Source organism: Xyrauchen texanus, chromosome 3, assembly GCF_025860055.1.
Source record: "Xyrauchen texanus isolate HMW12.3.18 chromosome 3, RBS_HiC_50CHRs, whole genome shotgun sequence".
NCBI lineage: Eukaryota > Metazoa > Chordata > Actinopteri > Cypriniformes > Catostomidae > Xyrauchen > Xyrauchen texanus.
In genome coordinates, this window is record NC_068278.1 from 12597757 (window position 1) to 12620075 (window position 22319).

Consider the following 22319-nt stretch of genomic DNA (forward strand, 5'->3'; position numbering starts at 1 on the left):
TATGCCTTTTTCTTCTCCTCAGGAAAATAAAATTCACCAGAACCAAAACCAAGAGGATGGAGTACATTTTTGCGTCAAATTGGCCTCTGGACTCGGGTGAAGGACACCGATAAGAAGAACCCCGCGAAAATGTGTGCTCATGCACTTGTGTTTTTTTTTGTTGGTAGTTTAATTTTCTACCATTTTATATATAAATATATCTAAAAATAAAATATAAGACAGTAGCGTTTTCATTCTTTTTATTTTTAATGACAAATATAGTCAAGGGCGTAGATTTGGCTTAACATAGTTCTCCCATGTATATAGTAAGCAGTTCTATTATCTGTTTGTTTTTTTTATGAAAAATGAAATATACATAAACATGACACGTTGTTGAATTATTTTCTCTTGATACTGTGATCATCATAACAAATGAACAGTTGTGAAAATATTAATTGTATTATGATTATTTTTTTAATCATGCAAAAAATAAAACAACAAGTCACAGCAAAACATTCAATGGCATATATAAAAGTATATATATATATATATATATATATATATATAGCGTCTGAAATCGCTCACTCAAACAAACAACTGAACACAATGATGGAGGACAGGCAAAGATGATGACTTGGCTTCTTGGGAAATGGAGTGCAGAAAGTGAATTCAAAACAAGAGTCTCTAGAAGACAGATGAAAACACAGAACAGTTTGTAACAGACCTCTGTGGTCGTGAGCACAGGCAGTGACGGGAACGACCTCCATGGTCGTGAGCACTGGCAGTGGAACGACCTCCGTGGTCGTAAGCACTGGCATTGACAGGGGAACAACCTCTGTGGTCGTGAGCACTGGCAGTGCTTGGGAGCCATGGGAGTCTCTATGGCTGGAGCCATGGGAGGCTCGATGAAGGAAGTCTCCAGGACCACCGAGGCTGAGGAGAAAGTAGTCTCCGTTGAAGGGAGCCCAGAGAACACTGTAGCAATAGTGGCCCCCGGCTCCCGAAAATTACTCTTGGGCTGGAGCTGGCATGAAAGCTGGCTCTGGGATGGACGAGGCTTGCAATGCTGGCTCTGGGACGGATGAGGCTTGCAACGCTGGCTCACTGAAATTGGCAGCATTGGGCGTTAGCTAGTTGGCCATGGCAGGCCTGGAGGGTGAGGCCATCGAAGGCTTGGAGGAAGGAGCCGTGGAAGGCCTGGAGCAAGGAGCTGTGGAATCCACTGTAAGAGGGTTGGCCTTCTCCATCGCTCCTACAGTGAAAGTTGATCCACTCAACAACAACGCCGATCCATAAATTGGGCCAAGGTCCAGGGCATTTGTCACAAGGCATAAGGGACTTCACTGGCTCATTCAAGCCCATCCAGAAAATGTCCTTACAGGCCACGTCATTAAAGTTTACCTCATTGGCCAACTCACAAAAGTCCACAAAGTACTCCTCCAGGGAACTATTTCCCTGACTCAACTGCAGAAGGCAAAATGCTGGGTTTATTTTGAGGTCTAATGATGAAGAAGAAGAAGAAGAAGAACAGTACAAATAGAAATCGCACAAGGCTTAATTATCACAAGAACAACTTAGCTCAATGCCACTATAGACGAGAGTAGACAAGGAAAAACTAAACATGAAGGTATAAATAGGGGCAAAAATTAAGGTGAACACAATGATGGAGGACAGGCAAAGATGATGACTGGGCTTCTTGGGAAATGGAGTGCAGAAAGTGAATTCAAAGAGTCTCTAGAAAAAAAGTTTGTGACAGCACATTACTGGACAGAAAGTGAGGCTTTGTTTATAGTCGATCACATGACACTACGAAAACAATACACGCACTAATATGGGGCTTCACTGGAAATTGTGCTGCGTACTCTAACAGGCTTTGAAGCTTCAGTGTCATACATAACATCCAGGGCTGCATTAATGCAGGGGCTAACCTGGGCTTAAGACCAGGGCCCCCAACTCACAGGGGGTCCCATTCACGATGTTCACTGCCACCATATTCTCCACCTACGAACATTGCGGGAGGAGCGCATATTAAGGCGAATGTAAAGGCTTTTAGCAAAGACTCTGATAAGGACGCAGAGACATTGCGCAACAGCAGCTAGCACGCATGGGTAATCACTGGCTCGCCAGCACTAGTGAGAGAGAGGAGTATGGATCTTCTTTAGAAAAAGACCCTCACGCACCTGCATACCCGTCCAAATCTTGATGTAATCCTTCCTCGTGATCATGCAGCGATGATGAGTGACGAGACACAAAAAGACCCACTAATCAACAGACGAGGGCAGCGCTTGCAAAACATTTGCGCATCACAAACCAGTGATACTGTGAACGCGACCGATGCGCGGTTGAGTGCATTTTGGCCTTTGTTGTAGATTTTTTCATTTTGGTTTAAAAAAACCTCTTGGTGCAAATAAGAACAAATGCTATCAGTGTGTTTGAGATTTTAAATTCACACTTACACTTTTTAAACAACAATGATGGGGACTCTCAAAAATGCATTAGCATATTAAGGGAATCAGGCAAACACAAACGCACAAAGTGGGGTTCAAAAGTCTGAGTCTGACTCAAAATCAAACATGGAATTACATTTTCAGGATATTGAAAAATGTTTAACATAAAATGAATTAGAAATATTTAAATTCCACAGTCCCCCCCAAACACACACACACACACACACCAGTCAGACTGCAAGAGGGGCCTAACGTAACGCTGAGCCCGGGGCCCCACAGTACCCTAACGCAGCCCTGAAAATGACTGAAAACTGTATAAAAGTGTGCTAAATTTGATATGAAAACTTTTATCTAGGTAAAATAATAAAATTTGATACATAAAGATTTAATGTATTTTTAATAATGTTGTCATTGGATGCATTTTGTATCAAATATTTGACAAGATGATCCCAGCATATCCCAATATGGGTAATGTATAATAACTACTCAAAAGTCAGGATTTCAATCAAATTACAGAGTTTACTGCAGATAAAGTGTTTCTCCACATTTCCAATGGCAACAATAATAAAGACAGGTTACAGGAGCAAACTAATTTTAAGGATTTATAGGCATATGCCAAATGTAATTGTCCCAGGTTTTTCTAAGATTCTGATAGATTGCAATATGAAAGCATATTGTAGATCCGGCTTCAAGCAAACAATAATTAGGTTGTCATAACATTAATCAAGTTCCCATCATGGGTCAAGTAGACTTGTATGCAGGTATCAGAGGTTAGCCATTATTTGTGAATACTTCGCTTTCTGAAATCCAACATATTTCACTATGTCACATGTTAAAAATGTGCTATAAACAAATCTACAACTAGATAATTAAGACAGGGTAGCTTATGTATTATCTTCACCGTGGCCTTCTGTGGCCTTGGTTGGAATACAGGTCTCACCATCTGCGAAAACACTAGGGAGAGGAACAAAAGTCCAAAGGACTAGTTAAACTACACAAAAGATGGAAAATATATGGTTAAATGATTAATGGTTAGAATTTTGTTCTGAATATATCAATGGTTGCTTTTAAAGAAAAGCCATTAAAAAAAAAACAACAATATTAAAGAAAACAAAAATAGTATCAGAGCAAAAATCATAGAATGTTTCTTTCTATTCAAATATTACATAATGAAGAGTGAATTAAAGAAATTAAAGGGATAGTTCACCCAAAAATGAAAATTCTGTCATCATTTGCATCAAATTTCTTTGTTCTGCTGAACACAAAGGAAGATGTTTTAATAATGTTTGTAACCAAACAGTTGTGGGGCACCATTGGCTTCCTTAGTATTATTATTTTTTTATTCTATGGAAGTCAAGGGTGCCCCACAACTGTTTGGTTACAAACATTCTTCAAAATATCTAAATGTGTACAGGTTTGGAACAACTTGAGGGTGAGTAAATGATGACAGAATTTTCATTTTTGTGTGAACTATCCCTTTAAGGATGATAGAAAGTGTTGAACACCTTAGCAATAATGTGGGGGGGGGCACACAGACTTAAATACCTCACACTGCTTGTATGAATGTATTAAAAACAGCATATAGTATATGCAAAATTATTAAAAGGGTGGGGATCTAAAATCAAACAAACCCAGTCCACAGACACTTATGAGGTGTGTTGATATCATGAAGAGTTTTGAAAATGTACTAGGTATCTAGAAAAGCGTGTAATCAATTGTAAATACCTGTAATGTGGAAATGTAATTTTTAATGTGTTTTGTATTGAATATTTTGAAATGTTCAGTACGTTGTTTTTACCAAGTTTGAGCATGATAATATTTGTAATAATATATCAGGTTTAACTTTTTGAAGAATGGGAGAACTGGGCTATGAGAATAAATCAAATAAAAATGGAGAAGTGGGATGCAGGAAATGTACAGTACCGTATATAGAACCACAATTTTTCAGACAGCAAAAAAATGTACAAATGCTACAATTCTTTGACTCTGAATGATCCCAGTGTACTATTTGTTTTAGTAAAACTGGTTTGCAATTGCACGTAAGTGTTAGCATCTAACTAACTTCATCATGTAAATGATTACATTTTAATATTAAATACTTGCATTCCTTGCCACTTTATCCATGCAAAACTCTAAAAGTCCCACACAGCATGAATGGATGCACACTTCCATTGTTCAAATGGATTTTAGTTTTATTTTATTGTAAACGATGTGTCTATTAAAGTAATAAACCAGTTTGCTGTACAAGTAGGGAAATAATGCATGTTTAAAAAATGTATTTAAAACATTTTTTTACCCAAAGTGATATGATTCTCCAAGAATATGATTTACACACTTAAGTGCTATACGGTGATAGTGCAGGATAAACTACATTTGCAATTCCCAAATGAAATACCAGCAAAAGAAGTGTGTTTAATGTTTAGGTTTTAAGTTAAAGGCTTTGGTCCTGTGTGAATGAAATGCTATGATCTGCTTTTTCATTGTCTTCAAGACACTCAGCACACATTTGTGTATTTTGTCTGAGCCGTACATGCCATGTGTCTGATGATCACTCAATATTAGAACTGTTTTCTGCAGACAGTGAAAGATAGTCTATTTCATGGTGCTTAGAGTCCTTCGAAATGATGAGGCACTGGTGAAACATCTACTATAATTAAATAAATTATATTTACATTAAATGCTGTTTGCAAATATTATTTTGTCAGAATACACAGCTACATTTGATTGGACATCAATTGAGAAACATGCTTTTTTCCCGCTTAATGGTGTAGGTAAGGACATTTTATCAAGAGATTTTAAAAAAATATGCAAAGAAAACAAGATAAATCACAATTCAGTGTACAAATATTACATTTTGAAAACATTTTCTCTGGTAGAGATTCTCAAGCGTAAAATTTCTTATAAGGTATAAAGTAAAAAAAACTAAACTCTCATCTACACACACAAGGCTAAAACGTTTTAGTGTAGTCTGCAGCAGTTTTGGACTAAACCTCTAACCACAATGTTTGTGGACTATCAATAAAGTGCTGCCTTGCAAACTCTGTAAATGTATGTAAAGTAAAAAATAGCATACTGACATAATTGTTCACACTGCAAATCCTTGCTGTGATTGAACATTCTTCTTGTGAGAAGACCTTATATTTGGTCTCTTTAGTTCACCAGGTGGAATGAATAGATCAGCAGGTTCGGCAGCCGTATGTGTATCCACAGTGGTTTTAAAGTCTATAGTTGCATATTCAGTGTTTCTGTGATAGTTCGAAGTCTGCCTCGGTTTTCCACTTCTGGGCGCACCTCCAGACTGCAAGACTTCAATGTCTGCGTAGTGTAAGTTGTCATCATGCTGCTTTTGTCTTTTTTTCACCTGCGCATACAGTGGATCAGCTGCCACGGCATCATATATATGAACATCAACAGAGGCCTGGGATGAAAGTAGTCATTGTCACAAAAATGCTCCATTTTGCCATTTACACACATTTGCATTGAAGTTTAGTGTTCCTGAGACCAGTTAATAAACCAACACACCTTATGTTGAGGAACCACAGGTGGACCTGAGGTAAACAAAGTACATTTTTGAATAGCAATCAACAGTCCATTGATAATCAAGCTTTCTAAAGTAATAAACATTGTCCTGAGACTGTCCATTAAAATTAGTATCTCAGATTTTAGGCTGCCACATTGTTTGAAGTTGAACATTTGTGTTTGGTTACCTTTTCTTTTTGTCTGTCTTAATGATATTTCTCTTGGAGTTATTCCCCATCTGTTAAAAGCAAAGAAAAGTATACAACTGAAATCACTTTAAACCCTAATAAGTTAGCAGAACTCAAGAAATGAGTTAAGCTAACTCATACACTGTAATGGCAATTAACTTAAAATGTAACTCTTTGGCTGAACTTAAAATTACCATTTAAGCTCAGCTTATATATTTCAAGTAAAGAGAACTTAACTAACTTGTATGGTTAATGCTAGCATGATGAAAACATGCTAGTTAGATACACTATGCTTTGATGAGCAAATGAATTGCTCTGCGAATAAAACATTATACTGATAACACTTTAAACGTGAGCCTAAACCTAAGCTCAAGCTCCAATATTACCATAATGGTAACCCTCCAAAACTGTAACAACAAAAACTCTTCAAACGACACTCATATTGATCGGCTTATTTGTTCTGGAGTTAATAACTCTAAATGACAAAGTTGATCATTAATAGACTTCATTAGGTAGGGTTTCCAACTTCCTACTCCATTGTTCCATTATGTACAGCATAAATACAATGGTTTTATTTTATTTTTTTTCAACTTTTCTAAACAATAGAGTTGGGGTACTGGAGTTCGTACTCATGGTCGAGTCCGAGTCATGAGTCCAATTTTAATGGACTTGTCACGGACTCTGATGAAGTTTTATTCGGACTTGACTCGGACTCGAGCCTTTGGGATTCAGTATTTTTTTCCGAGTTCAGACGAGTCCATGACATTTGTGATGCAATGAAAAAAAACAATAAAATAAATGACAAAACAGATATAAGTTAACACATTTTTGTCTGCATGCAGCTGCAGCACCCCCTGAAGTCGTAGATGTAGCCAGAGTTGTTTCACTGTTTAAGCAATTACACGCACACACATACGCACACGCACAGTCACTCTCATCAGTCAACCAAAATACGCTTAAATGTTACTACAGAGACTACTGTTTAACATCGATTAACGAGGTGACTGGCACGACGAAAACATAAAGACAGGTATGTAGCCAATGTACTAGAAACTACAAGGCAGTTTCGTATGGCACGGGACCTGACAACTGGTAAAATCGCATGTGGCGTTTGTGCAGCCAAGAAGGTGCTCGCATTGCTGTCTTCAAATCAAGAACTTTATTAAGTCGCCCACATCATGACAGTTTACTAAAAACAGCATTTTGAAATAAAAATTCAGAAACTTTGTTTTAATATTGGCTTATTAAGTCTTTTTAGGCTTCATGTATCGACACATGTAGGCTTCTGTAGTCTCTTGTGGTCCACTCAGTGTTGTCAGCTTCAACTGGTCCATAATAGCTTGATGTATTAACTGTGTAACTTTTGAAGTAGGCAAGGGGAAAATTCGCTATTGAAGAGCTCAATGTGTGTTAAATGGCTATAATATTAGCAGTGGGCTTTTCCAGTGTTTTTGGATGTAACATTTGCAGTCAAATCGTGAGACGGATCTTCTCAATGAATGCTAATTACTTCTGTGTTGACTCAATTGTATGTATTTTCCCAAATCAGTCAGCAGAAAGAAATCTCAGCGTAGACTATTATTTCTTTAAATAGGGATACATTTAGATAAAACTAAACTAAACTGAAAGGACAAATGAAAAATATAGTAAAAATAAAAACTAAATAAATATTTGAAACAATAATAACTCAATAAGAAGTTAACTGAAATAACTAACACAGGTTTCACTTACTTTAGTCTATGTTTGTTTTTGTCAAGTTTTTGTTACATTTATATATTCACAAATTGTTTCTCTCAGTTGTGAAGGCTAAAATATGCTTCAAATATTGATGTTGAGTTTACGGATACAATTTTCAGATTAATTTGGTCTCAACTCTGACTCAGCCAGTTATGGATTCAGTCTTGACTCCAACTTGGCCCCTTTTGGACTCGGACTCGACTGTTTAAAGACTCGGACTTGACTCTGACTCAACTAAGGTAGACTCAAACCCAACATTACCAAACAATGGAAACATCACTTTTATGTATCTGGTTGACACACAAATCTCATTTTGACAGAATTTATTTGGTTACACCAACAAAACCAATTTGTAAGGGTTAGATCAGGTTGAAATAGCTCCTTAAGTTAACGTTGACATGAAAGTGTACATGGAATATTTGTACTTTTTTAAAATGTATTTGCCACACTGCTGGACTACTTAAAATGAAGGCAAAAGCATGATTACAAATGGTTAAAATAAATAAAAAAATGGTGGCCAGTTACATGACCTAAGATGTATAGTTTCCCTTTCCAAGCTAAAATTGTTTTTTTACAAAAAAGTCCATGGACAGGTTATGTGAAATCTACCTGCCATCGCAGTAAAAGAGCCATTGTTGAACAGTACTGCAATCTGTGACACGAATGCTATATACCGCGTCCTATTTGTTACATTTCTTTAGCATGTTTATAAAATTTGACAGGCTACTCACTTATCCAATGTTTTTGTTACATTGCTCCCCATAGCAGTGATCGTCCTTAATGCACAGTTTGCGCAGAGTTAATTTTCTTGTATTCCATTTCCTTGTTTCTCTGTAACTGGAGTCCTGCAAGTGTTTCACTCAAAGAAAGCAATCTTTGTACCTCATATGGCAACGCCCACACTGCTGAGGTTTGACCTTTGGGTTGCCAATGTTTAACTATATTTTTTTGTTTATTTAAATATACTCTTAGAAGTCATTCAGTCAGTTTGTCATTCATTTATAGCAGTATGAAAGTAGTTTTGTATTAAATTATTTGGTGTCTTTAACTACTTTGTACTTTCACTAAAATACATACAAATACAATGTATTTGCAGTACTGAGGAACTATATGTTATTTAGGAAAATCCTCACAAGATTCACATTTGGTGCTACTGATGTTGATGTACTGGTATGTTTAGGAGTAGGGTTAGGGGTTACGGTAATGGTTGGGGTTGGGTTGGAGGTAAGGTTAACATTGTATTTTCTGATGTAATTTAATTCAGGTACTTTAAATGTCAGTACATTGCACCAACACATACACTCACCTAAAGGATTATTAGGAACACCTGTTCAATTTCTCATTAATGCAATTATCTAATCAACCAATCACATGGCAGTTGCTTCAATGCATTTAGGGGTGTGGTCCTGGTCAAGACAATCTCCTGAACTCCAAACTGAATGTCAGAATGGGAAAGAAAGGTGATTTAAGCAATTTTGAGCGTGGCATGGTTGTTGGTGCCAGACGGGCCGGTCTGAGTATTTCACAATCTGCTCAGTTACTGGGATTTTCACGCACAACCATTTCTAGGGTTTACAAAGAATGGTGTGAAAAGGAAAAACATCCAGTATGCGGCAGTCCTGTGGGCGAAAATGCCTTGTTGATGCTAGAGGTCAGAGGAGAATGGGCCGACTGATTCAAGCTGATAGAAGAGCAACTTTGCCTGAAATAACCACTCGTTACAACCGAGGTATGCAGCAAAGCATTTGTGAAGCCACAACACGCACAACCTTGAGGCGGATGGGCTACAACAGCAGAAGACCCCACCGGGTACCACTCATCTCCACTACAAATAGGAAAAAGAGGCTACAATTTGCAAGAGCTCACCAAAATTGGACAGTTGAAGACTGGAAAAATGTTGCCTGGTCTGATGAGTCTCGATTTCTGTTGAGACATTCAGATGGTAGAGTCAGAATTTGGCGTAAACAGAATGAGAACATGGATCCATCATGCCTTGTTACCACTGTGCAGGCTGGTGGTGGTGGTGTAATGGTGTGGGGGATGTTTTCTTGGCACACTTTAGTGCCACGTAGAATTAAGGCAGTTCTGAAGGCGAAAGGGGGTCAAACACAGTATTAGTATGGTGTTCCTAATAATCCTTTAGGTGAGTGTATGCACATAAGTACATTGTATCAAATGCTTAAATACTTAGTAGGAAAAGACACCTAATATAAAGTGGTTCCAAATATCTCAGCCTAATATCTCTACATTGAGAACTGTGGAAATCAGCATATATGTGATTGTAAATAGGTACAAATTATATGTATTTTTAGAAAGTAGTTGATGAAACACATTTTATCTGAATGCAACAAAAGAGAGGCAAGAGATCTTCTTCGTAGGTTTATTGTAAAACATAATTTAACAAGCAATAAATGTATATATGGCCATTTTATTTCTTTATCCAGTTCTCATTCCTTGACCAATCCCATCACGCTTTGACAGATCCTTTGACAGCCCTTCTTCCATGAAATATGGTTAGCCCTAACCGTAGGAACTTATGTGTCTCATAGAATTCCAGTGTGTTCTGTTTTACAGATCCCTGATTTCAAGTGTAAACCTGACCACAACAGAAGAAACGTACTTATAACAGTCAATTTTTTGTTACAATATAACACAAAACTGTGTCTATTCATAAACCAATTTGTCGTAAATTAAAAATGATTGAATGCTGGAAATGTAGTTTGCAGCACTACTAATAATAACAATTACTGTATGTAATGTGAATTTACTCTACATTTTAACCAAACAACATCTTTATGACACTTGCCTTTCCAATGGGAGGATCTTTTAATCCAGTTATTTACAGAATATGAACCCTATTGACACCAAACTGAATTTCGAAATGGATTTGGCATGTCCCAAATACTTAATGTCTGGCCGGACAAATAGATCACACTATTGGTTCAGCCAATGTTGCTGTAAAAATATGCCTACTAATGTAATTTTACATTAAAATATATTTTTAAATAGGGTTGAGCAGTCATGATGTCAATTTGTTGCCAATCCAGAAGACTAATTCACCATGGGTTTTCTCTGGAATTTCCAATGGGATTTTAGAATAGAGGGATATAGAATTTATGAGTAAAGCAAGGTCTATGTATAACATAACTTGTATGAGACTTTCACATTTTGTATACACCAACTTAAATTTCACAGTCCTCCAATGTTAGCATACTTTCATATTACTCTTTCTATTTCTGCTGTATAACGATAAAGCAGGAAAACATGAAGAGTAGCATGATAGTATGCTATTCCAAACATAACATAACAAATGTAATTTATGTTGTATAACACAACGCGAAAGTCTCTTTAGTAATGTTAGACACAGACCTTATTTTACTGATAATAAAACCCCCTGGAAATTCCCAAGGAAACCCATCTCTTGAAAATGAACATTTTCATCCAGGTTTTAGGAACACAACCTGATAAGCTCTATTGTGCACTCTAAAACTGCATGCAGTGAGTGGACACACTTATTGTGAGGGGACTTCGATTTTTATTTAAATAGCTAACATATCTTAGTCCACTCTAGGAACTCTTGCTTTCCTTCTTGTCCACTTTAATCTGCAGTTGGTTGATCTTTGGCTCCAGGTCCTCAGTCTTCCGTGGTGACTGTATACACAGTATCCCGTCATGAGAGAGAGACACCTGCACAAGCAACGGATCCACACCCATTGGCAAGATGTACGTACGGGTAAAATCTCGGCTCACAAAGCCATGTTGGTCCATTCTCTGAGCATGCCGCCCTGTCACTTCCAACAAGTTGTCCACTGTTCGCACACTTATCTCATCCGGTGTGAACTGGCACACATCCAGCAACACTCTATACCAATCATCTTCATTGTCTATCTGGGAGAAACCCCTCTCAAGCTGCTTGTTGATTCGAGGTCGGATGTAGTAACCATGATACAGGACAGGGGCCAACAGGTCCTGGGGACTCAGAGCTGAGTAAAAGGGTAAACAAACAAATCATTATCTCAGTTAATAGGAAAGAGTAAAGGCTTGGTCACATTGACCATTGGCGACATTCTGTGTGTGAAATGCATGTGCTATGTACGGAGCACCACCCACACAGAGGTCACTGCCAAACCAAGCAATGTGAAATTGGTGAATGCTGTAATCTCCACATAAAATTTGCCCAGGGAAGATTCTTCGCCATTTAAGTCCGTCAAGTGAAATCCCTGAACATACGGACTCCCATTGAGATGATTGTATTTTGCTGGAGGATTGTGGTGGTTAAAGGGACAAAGTGTGTAAGCCTTGAGAATAGGACAGACTGTAGGTTAGGTGATGGATCTTCAAAGATCCAGCCTGCTCAGAAACTCTTAAGGGGAATTCACACTAACAGCAATTTTCAGCGACAGGGAGTCTTTTTCAAAGATAGTTAGCGATTTCTAGCAGCATGAGCAACAGCGGCCATTGGGGATGTGACAAAGTTGACCAGAGTTTAACTTTATGCAAATGAGCAGTGATGCGATGCATGGACTACCAATGGGAGTGCAAACAGTGCAGCTCATTTGAGCTGTCTCTTAATTCATTTGCATATTGTAGTCATGGGAATAGTTATTAACATCAAACAATACAGTGACTAAATCACTTTCAGTGTGAATCAGATGAGACACAGTTTTCAATGACAAATAATTTGTCTGTCACACTGGAAATGACTTTGTTGCTGCAAATTGCTGTTACTGTTCGCTGAAGGTGAAGTGTATAATTTTGTCTCCTATGCAAGCTTAATATGCAGAAACAAGTTAAAGTAAGCCATTTGAGCAATAGGTTGTGCTTATAGTTTAGAAAATACATTTATATACAGCGGCCATTGGTGATTTGACAAAGTTGAACATTATGCAAATGAGCAGTGATGCGATGAGTTTATACTTTCCCCCAGAAATACATTTATATACATATTTATAATCAAAAGACAGTGGGTTTTTGCATAATCAATCAAGTATTCATCTCTGACAAAGTCAGGGGCGTAGATTCCGGGTGGAAATCAAAACAAGCAAGAACAACCCTCAATGTTCAAGCCTTGTACATCCTTGGTTGAAGTATACATGACACGATGCCAATCAAAACGGCTCATTATGGCACTGTAGATCTGTGTTGCGGCATCCCCCTTAACAGCATATAGGAGCTGTTCAGCCGTTACGTCAATTTGTAAGCGAACTCGGAAGGCTAATTTGTCATGGTTTCCCTCAGGAATTTTCTATGTTTTACGTTCTTATGTGTTCTTGTATTTTATTTTTATTTGAAATTCATTTTGTTTAGCTTACCAATTATAGACAGGGGACTGTATGGGAAACTTGTTTGAAAATAATTTTCGGAATTCTAGTTGGTGACGCTAATGGCACAGAAATTACACACTTCACCTTTAACATGTGTTTGATAGTTTGGGGAAGGAACAAAGGCGGTATACTAAGGAGGTTCCTAATTATCCATTCGCCTCCTGGTGTGTCGGTCAGAACACAGGATAGGATCCAAACAGCCAGGTTCCATTCAAAAGGGGTTTATTTATATTGAAGAAGCCACAACAGGCACATGACAGGTTGCATATTCAGGTAGTCAGGTTGATATGAGGGTATAGGAGAGTATTTGAACAGGTTTATACTTGTGTGTACGTGTCTATGTGTGTGTGGTTAGTCACTCATGGACGCACGCTTTAGCACCCACAACAAGTTATCTTAGCACATATCATGGGCATGTATTTCGTCTGCCTTGTCTGCTGTATAATGCCGTTGTTTGACAGGCGCTCTAAGCTCTGCCTTTCCAACAACATGGAAGAGATAACTTTTATCACTCACTGTGCTTGGTTAGATTCTCCGATACGTTATCGCGTTAATATTGCACCTTAACAACAGTATAAAAATGGAAAACTCTGACCTCTAGAAGATACCGGAAACTCCTATGTCAAGTCTATTTACAATTGGTGATGCCAACTTCAGATTAAGGGTCAGGTTCCACTTGCAGTTTCTATTTTTATCTGATGCTACACGTGACATTTTTCACAATTCTATTATAGGTTAGCAATGGGTGGTGTCTTTGCTTCTGTGGTTTGTTGATACGGAGGTCAGTTCATAATCAGTTATGAAGAGGTGGACAACAAGTTATTTTTGTCCAGTAGCGGTGAACTCTATGTCATGTCTGGAATTCTAAATATAAGTCGTTGCTCAGGCATCACATTTCAGTCTTAGGTGAATACTGTCAGCAAGTATGCCATTTTTTCTACACTTGACTCAAACTACAGGTGCCACTCAAAAATGTTTACTCATTACTCACACTACTCACACTACTTCTTGATGTTGAAATCTTATTTAAAATATGAGAGCTGCTGAAATTTGTGTCAAGTGTCAACATTTTAAATATGTCATCAAGACACCCAAAGCTTGTGGAAGATAGAATGAATCACTGGTGTACATAGGTTAAAAGAAATAAAGACACAAATATAAGTACACATAGAAAGTCTTACCTAAAAATGTTACTGACTATTTTTTGCCATACAGACTGCTATTTCACTTACCTTCAGCAAAGTTCTGATCATAGATTCGAGGGGGAGAACACATCTCATAATTCATACTCATCGGGTAAGCATGAGGAACGGTGCGGTCAGCCATTTTGATTTCTGAAGCACTTACAAAGATAACTGGAGAATGGGCTTTCTGTAATGATAGATTTCAATTACACATCAACTTTTAAACTATGAGAGAAACAGGAAGATAGAAAAGGAAAGAGAGAGAGAGAGAGGGCAAAGAACAGCAAGGGAAATGAGAAGAGAGACTGCGCACTTAAGCTTGCGACAGGAGGGTGAGAATTTTTGCTACAAATAGCTTGTAGTAAACTCTCTGGTGCTGCATAGCCCAATGGAGGAAAGGCACCAATAGACAATATTCTACTAACAAATGTATGGTGAATAGGTTTAATGGGTTCCCTTTCGATTCAGTTCTCTCGACATAGCTGTAAGCACGATGTCCTTCTTAGATGACCTTAAGTCATAGTTAACCCTTAAAAACCCTTATAAATTCATGCCAAGCCTCTGATTGCCAATTATGTTTGAGCTTCACCAAGGGCTGGTAATCTGGCATACCATGCATTTTCCTGGGGGTGCCAACGCACTTTGGGGCCATTTGGTGGAGGCCTGGCCATTGGGAGAACCGAGGGGTCTTGTGTGTCAGCCGGGAAACTGGCTGAATGGGACGCGATAAGCATAAATAAGCCGGCACATTATGCAGAACGGACCACAAAACGGAGCCGCTATATGCAGACAATGACCCCCCCCCCCCTTCACGTTGCATGTACTCCTTGCATCTCTAATATTAATCTCTATAAGCTGAGCAAACATCTGAAACCCTGTTTTTTACCAAAGCCCTAATTATTTATTTAATTGAATTCTGTAATAGTTAATACATTTCGGCGCCTCGACGAGATTACAAACAACTTTCAAGTTACAACTTCCACTTCCACATTATTTACATTTTGAGAAGACAAACACCTGGCCATATTTGCCAAAGTGATCAGCACCTTAATGAAGTACTTAAAGGAATGGTTCACCCAAAAATAAAAATTTGCCGATAATTTACTCAGGCAATCCAAGAAGTCTTTAAAGGTCGCCTGCCACACAGTTGTGGGTAGATGAAAATTACCTGCTTATTTCATACTGTGACACGTTCCACTAAGGAAGGGACAGGAAACAGCGTCAAGGTAAGGCTTCTTTAATCTTTTCACACTGAATTACAATTTATCAGACAGTTCGGTTCTCTTGACTTGGTGTCGGGCTCTCCCTCTCGAGGCTCTCCATTTGCTGCTTTTTATGCCGCTCTCCTCATGCTACTGCAATTAGACACAGGTGTTAGACATAATCTGGCTCAGGTGTAAGCGCCCTTACCGTTTTTTTCTCCCAGACGGGCGCTTGACCACGCCCCCGCTGCCACATACCCCCACCGCCCGACTCAGGCCGGGGCGTCATCCGGCCTGCCTACCACCCCCCCCCCCCCATTTCTGGAGAGGAAGTCAGCGGCAGCCATCCGCACCCCCCGGTCTGTGGACCACCTTGAACTTAAAAGGCTGGAGGGCCAGATACCAACGGGTGATCCGGGCGTTAGTATCTTTCATGCGGTGGAGCCATTGCAGTGGGGCATGATCCGAACAGAGGGTGAAGGCCCGCCCCAGCAGGTAGTATCGGAGGGTGAGGACCGCCCACTTGATGGCCAGACACTCCTTCTCTACGGTGCGCTCCTCTCCCTCCACCACCTGCGAGAGTACGGCCCCCAGCCCTCTGTCTGAAGCATCCGTCTGTAAAACAAAAGGGAAAGAGAAGTCAGGTGCATGCAAAAGCGGCCCCCACAAAGTGCAGCTTTAATCTGTGTAAACGCCTGTTGGCACTGCTCCGACCATTGGACCGGATCTGGAGCCCCCTTTTTAGTGAGGTCAGTCAGCGGGCTGGTGACATCCAAATAATTAGGCACAAATCTTCTGTAATAGCCAGCCAGCCCCAGGAACTGCCTCACCCCCTTTTTGGTCTTGGTTCTAGGGCAAGTCGCAATCGCCGCGGTCTTGTCAATTTGGGGACGCACCTGGCCATGACCCAAGTGGAACCCCAGATACCGTACCTCCACACGCCCAACCGCTCACAGGTTTATAAATTTTGGGTTTGCCAATCATTGCTATAAATGATGATATCGTCTAGATAGGCAGCGGCGTAAGCAGTATGCGGTCTGAGGATCCTATCCATGAGACGCTGAAACGTGGCTGGTGCCCCGAACAAACCGAAAGGAAGCGTCACAAATTGGTGTAATCCAAACGCCGTGGTGAAGGCCGTTTTTTCACAGGATATTGGTGTCAAGGGGATCTGCCAATAACCCCTCGTTAGATCCAAGGTCGAATAAAACCGAGCAGTACCTAACCGATCGAGCAGTTCATCAACACGGGGCATTGGGTACGCGTCAAATTTAGACACCGCATTGACTTTTCTATAATCCACACAGAAACGTACAGACCCGTCGCTCTTGGGAACAAGGACGACCGGGCTGGACCAATCGCTGTGGGATTCTTCTATTACTCCCATCTCAAGCATCGCATCCAATTCTTCCCGAACTATTTTCTTTTTATGTTCGGGCAAGCGATAGGGGCGGCAACGTACCACCACGCCCGGCTCGGTCTCGATGTGGTGTTGTATGATGTTTGTGCGGCCCGGTAGAGGAGAAAACACGTCTGCAAATTCCTTTTGTAGTTCGGAAACCTCTGCGAGTTGGCGCGGTGAGAGGTGGTCTCCACAAGGAACCAGGGTGTTTGGATTGCAGGCTTTGTTTACCTCCGGTCCGAGCTCCGCCCTCTCCGGAACTACCGTTGCCAACGTCACAGAGGCCGCCTCTTCTCTCCACAATTTCAGGAGGTTGAGGTGATATATTTACCACGCGCCCCCTCTATCGGTACGTTTAACCTCATAATCGAGATCCCCTACTCGTCGTGTGACCTCAAAGGGTCCTTGCCACTTGGCGAGTAATTTCGAGCTCGATGTTGGGAGTAATACAAGCACTTTATCTCCCGGTGCAAATTCCCGTAGCTGAGCACCCCTGTCATACAGCTGGCGTTGGCGTTCTTGAGCCTGGAGCAAATTCTCCTGTGTTAATTGCCCCAGAGTTTTGCTCGAAGATCAAGAACGTATTGAATTTCATTTTTGCTATTAGAAGGTCCCTCCTCCCAAGCTTCACGGATGACGTCGAGGACCCCGCCTGGGCATCGCCCGTACAGCAGCTCAAATGGGGAAAACCCCGTGGAGGCTTGCGGAACCTCTCGTACTGCGAATAACAGGGGGTCCAGCCACTTATCCCAATTCCTAGCGTCTTCGTGCACGAATTTACGAATCATATTTTTGAGTGTTTTATTAAATCGTTCCACCAGTCCATCTGTCTGAGGATGGTACACGCTAGTGCGAATCGACTTAATGCCCAATAGTTCGTAAAGTTTGCAAAGTGTTCGTGACATAAAAGTAGTGCCTTGGTCGGTGAGGATTTCTTTCGGAACCCCCACCCGGGAGATTATCTTGAAGAGTGCCCCGGCAACACTACGTGCTGAGATGTTGCTCAGAGGCACTGCTTCCGGATATTGCGTTGTGTAATCCACCAGGACTAACACAAAGCGATGTCCGCGTGACGTCTGTTCTAATGGCCCGACGAGGTCCATTCCAATTCTCTCGAAGGGAACCTCGATCAATGGAAGGGGGCGCAAAGGCGCTTTTGGGGTGGCCGGTGGGTTTACCAGCTGACATTCGCGGCACACCGCACACCACCTGCGGACGTCGCCGTCAATGCCCGGCCAATAGAAACGGGCTATTAGACGGAGAAGTGTTTTCCGTTCCCCTAGGTGACCGGCCATAGGATTATAGTGAGCCGCCTGGAAAACCATTTCCCTGCGGCTCCGTGGAATCAACAATTGTGTCACCTCCTCCTTTGTTTGAGCGTCCTGCGTCACTCTGTATAACCAATCTTTAATAACCGTAAAATATGGATATGAAATAGCGACGCCCGGCCAGAGTTGTTGACCATCGATTACTCTCACTTGGTCAAAAGCATGCTTAAGGGTTTCATCCCACGACTGCTCCAAGGGGAAGTCCCCCTCTGGGAATTCCCTGAGAATTCAACCTCGCCCCTTCCCTCGTCATTCGGAGCAGCTGAGGATGGCCCGGCTCCGCCTCTCCTGCCAAAGCATCGCACATCGCACATCTCTTCACTTTCATGCAGGACCCATCCGCACAAACTCCCTCTAATAAATTTCTAAAATTCGGCCAATCAGTACCCAAGATTAGCGGATAGGCGAGGCGGGAACTAACCGCTGCCTCCACACTATGTTTTCCTCCCCGGAATTTGATCGCCAAAGTCACCATGGGATACTTGTGAACATCCCCATGCACACACCTCACCCTCACCCGATTAGCTGAGCCCAAAGCCCCGGGTTGAACCAAGCATTGGTGGATGGTGGTCTGGTTACAGCCGGTATCCAACAATGCTTGGTATGTACCCCCCTGGATCCTTACCGGAATCCGGTACGCTCCAGCCCGATCGGAGTCAGCCTGCGTGACATCGGAGACCCGCACCACTGTCCCCACCTCCATCAGCGGACATTGATCCCGGAAGTGGTCCGGGTCTCCACACCTCCAGCAGGCCGGCCCAGGCGCCACGGCCGCGCCCGTGCTGGCGGGCGCCCCCACCTGAGGAGGGGAAGGGGTAGGCGGGTTCTCCCACGGCCAGAAAGTTGGTCTCGTGTATCCTCCATGCCTGCACGGGGCAGGAACGGGCCCTGGGGAGAGAGCAGAGCGAGAGAGAACAGGGGAGGGGGAAAAACAGGGGAAGACACAGGAGAAGGGGAGAGAGAGAGAGAGAGAGCTCATCCGCTCTCGGAATCGCCGCCATGTGGTCCTCCGCAAGACGAACGGCCTCCTCCAGCGACGCCGGGCGGTGGCACTGGACCCACTCCGCCGTTCTCCTGGGCAAGCGCTGAACAAACTGCTCCAGTACCACCTGATCGACAAGTCCCTCGACGTCGCGGTCCCCTGCAAGCAGCCACCTCTGACAGGCATCACGGAGCCGCTGGGCGAATGCAAACGGGCGATCGGACTTATCCAGTTTCATAGACCGGAAGAGCTGCCGATTTTCTTCCGGGCTCCGACCAACCCGTTGCAGGATGGCTTTCCTCAGGTCTGCATAGGCCAGGAGGCTTGTTGCCGGCAGTTGTTGCGCCGCGAGTTGTGCTTCCCCGGACAAGAGAGGGACTAGGCGGGCTGCCCACTGGTCTTGTGGCCAACCCCAAATTTCCGCCGTACGTTCAAATAAATCGACGAATGCCTCTGGATCATCTGCCGGCCCCATCTTCTGTAACGCGGGTGGGGGCAGTGTGGCGCGGGTGTCCAGGGTCGCGGCTGCGGCTGGAGCGGCCTCCTGGCTGAGGAGGCTCTGGATAGCGAGCCGGTCCTCTGCTTGAGCCAGCATGATCTCGAAGAACCGACGATCCTGGTCTTGCCGGAGCTCAAGCAGGGATTGTTGGTGGCTCTGATGGAGTGTAGCGAGGGACTGGAGGACTTCCGCCAGCTGGGAGGACTCTATGGGGCGACTCTTTTCCATAGCTTGGAAAAAATTTCCTATTTTTCCTATTACGTTCCACTAAGGAAGGGACAGGAAACAGCGTCAAGGTAAGGCTTCTTTAAACTTTTCACACTGAATTACAATTTATCAGACAGTTCGGTTCTCTTGACTTGGTGTCGGGCTCTCCCTCTCGAGGCTCTCCATTTGCTGCTTTTTATGCCGCTCTCCTCATGCTACTGCAATTAGACACAGGTGTTAGACATAATCTAGCTCAGGCATAAGCGCCCTTACCGCTTTTCTCTCCCAGACGGGCGCTTGACCACGCCCCTGTCATGTCATGTCATCTACAGAAACAGCTACCACATTCCCACGTAAAATAATAATAATAATAATAATAATTGAAGTGAGACGTGGATACATTATCTTGATGCTAAGCGCAGTAAGCTGATCTGTTTACAGTTTACCGTAGAGAGCTGCGCAGAGCAGAGAAAATGAGCGACTCGGTAAGAAGCCCATTTCAGTTCACCATAATCATATCAAACTTTATATTTGAAATAAAAACACATTTTCTAACTATATTTATGACAGGAATACGATGACTATCTTGCATGTGAGCTATTTTGCGTGCAACAAAATGCAGTTTCTTCTTATTTGCAAACTGTTCTTATATTCCGGCAGTTATGATTGGGTGGACCAGCTGTCAATCTGGGTGGACTAGTGCCACTCTGGTCCTTATGTGGCCTCGTGCCTGCTTTCAGCTAATGCTGCTATAGACTGTTCAATGACTGTCTGTTTTAATTATGTTTGTGTTTGGTGTTGTATGTCAGCCATGAGCTTCCCTGACTCCTCCTCTTTGTTTCCCTCACCACACCTCCTTGTTTAGTCCTTGTTCTGTCCTCATTGTGTTAATTGTCACCACCTATTCCTCTTGTGCTATGCATGTATATATTGTGCTTTTTCCTGTCTTGTTATTTTGCCCTCTTTTGTTTTTTTGCCTTGTCAGATTGTCTCCCGTGTGACTTTTTGTTCTGGTTTTGATTTTATGCTTAATAAATATTATCTCTTGAACTCGTGCGTGTGGGTCGACATTCCTACTAAATCGTGACACAAAGTCCATGTATTCCATCAATTAATATGTCTTGAAATATATACTGTAATGTGCAAAAGTTTTAGGCACTTGTTAATTGAAAATTGTTGCATAGTGAGGATGTCTTCAAATATAATGAAATAATTTTAATTTATCAATTAACATACAAACTCCAGTAACATAAAACAGATAAATCAACATTTGGTGTGGCCACCTTTGCCTTCAAAACAGCACAGATTCTCCTATAGATACACCTGGACACAGTTTTTCTTGGTTGTTGGAGGATAAGATGTTCCAAGTTTCTTTGAGAATTCGCCACTGTTCTTCTATCTATTTAGGCTTTGTGGGTGCCATGACATCTGTTGCAGGGCTTCCTGTTCTTCTATTGTAATCTTTTCTATTTGCAAAAGTAATATTTGTGAGTCTAAAATCTATATTTCCTATTGACATCCTAAAGCTGAAAATATAAATAATCATCTTAAGACAAATGCTTTTGTGAAACATCTTATGTGCCTAAAACTTATGCACAGTACTGTACACACACACACACACACACACACACACACACACACACACACACTCTACTTTTAAAATGTGTTCCACTACAGATACAGAATACATGAGGTAAAATGTCATTTGTAAGGTATTCCGTTAGATTACTCAAGGTCAGTAATGTATTCTAAATACTTTGGTTACTTCTTCAGCACTGGTTGATTTTTTCTCTTGTTTTGACTATAAAAACTCTGCCAGTACAGGAAGACAAAATACACATGTTAAAAATACATTCTCTGAAAAACCTAAATATCTTATGCAGAGTTATTTCTAAAACAAGCTACATCAAATTGATCTTTTTTTAAGGATTTTTAGATATTTTTGCTGGAAACAAATGCAAACATTATCAAGAATACGATTTTTGCCCTAACATCAAAAGGTCTTAATAGAAAAGAAAAAAATTATGATCCAAAGTGAATTTTCTTGATAAAAACATATAATCATGCCTGGTAACGTGCATGTAAAATAGATAGAAATAGCATTATATATATATATATATATATATATATACACATATATGTACATGTTTGTTGTTTACGTGTCTAATTTGTACTATTTACAATCAATTATGTATGTAGAACAAGTGCAAAAATGGTACTGCCTCTTTAAGACCAGCGGGACTTCTGCAAAAATGCCCCTGAAATTGAAAAATTCTAAATATAAGGCCCATAATGAGTTCTGGACCCACTTTATGTTAAGT

General features: G+C 41.3%; 1 protein-coding gene across 1 annotated transcript; it reads right to left on the minus strand.

Moving 5' to 3' along the window:
- Window positions 1–10242: 10242 nt before the first annotated feature.
- On the minus strand, window positions 10243–14696 carry hspb2 (heat shock protein, alpha-crystallin-related, b2). Its single transcript, XM_052109695.1, has 2 exons — window positions 14427–14696; window positions 10243–11853 (listed from the first exon to the last, which is right to left on the minus strand). The coding sequence occupies exons 1-2, from the start codon at window positions 14518–14520 to the stop codon at window positions 11438–11440; spliced, it is 510 nt and encodes a 169-aa protein (XP_051965655.1). The 5' UTR covers window positions 14521–14696; the 3' UTR covers window positions 10243–11437.
- Between the last annotated feature and the right edge of the window lie 7623 nt (window positions 14697–22319).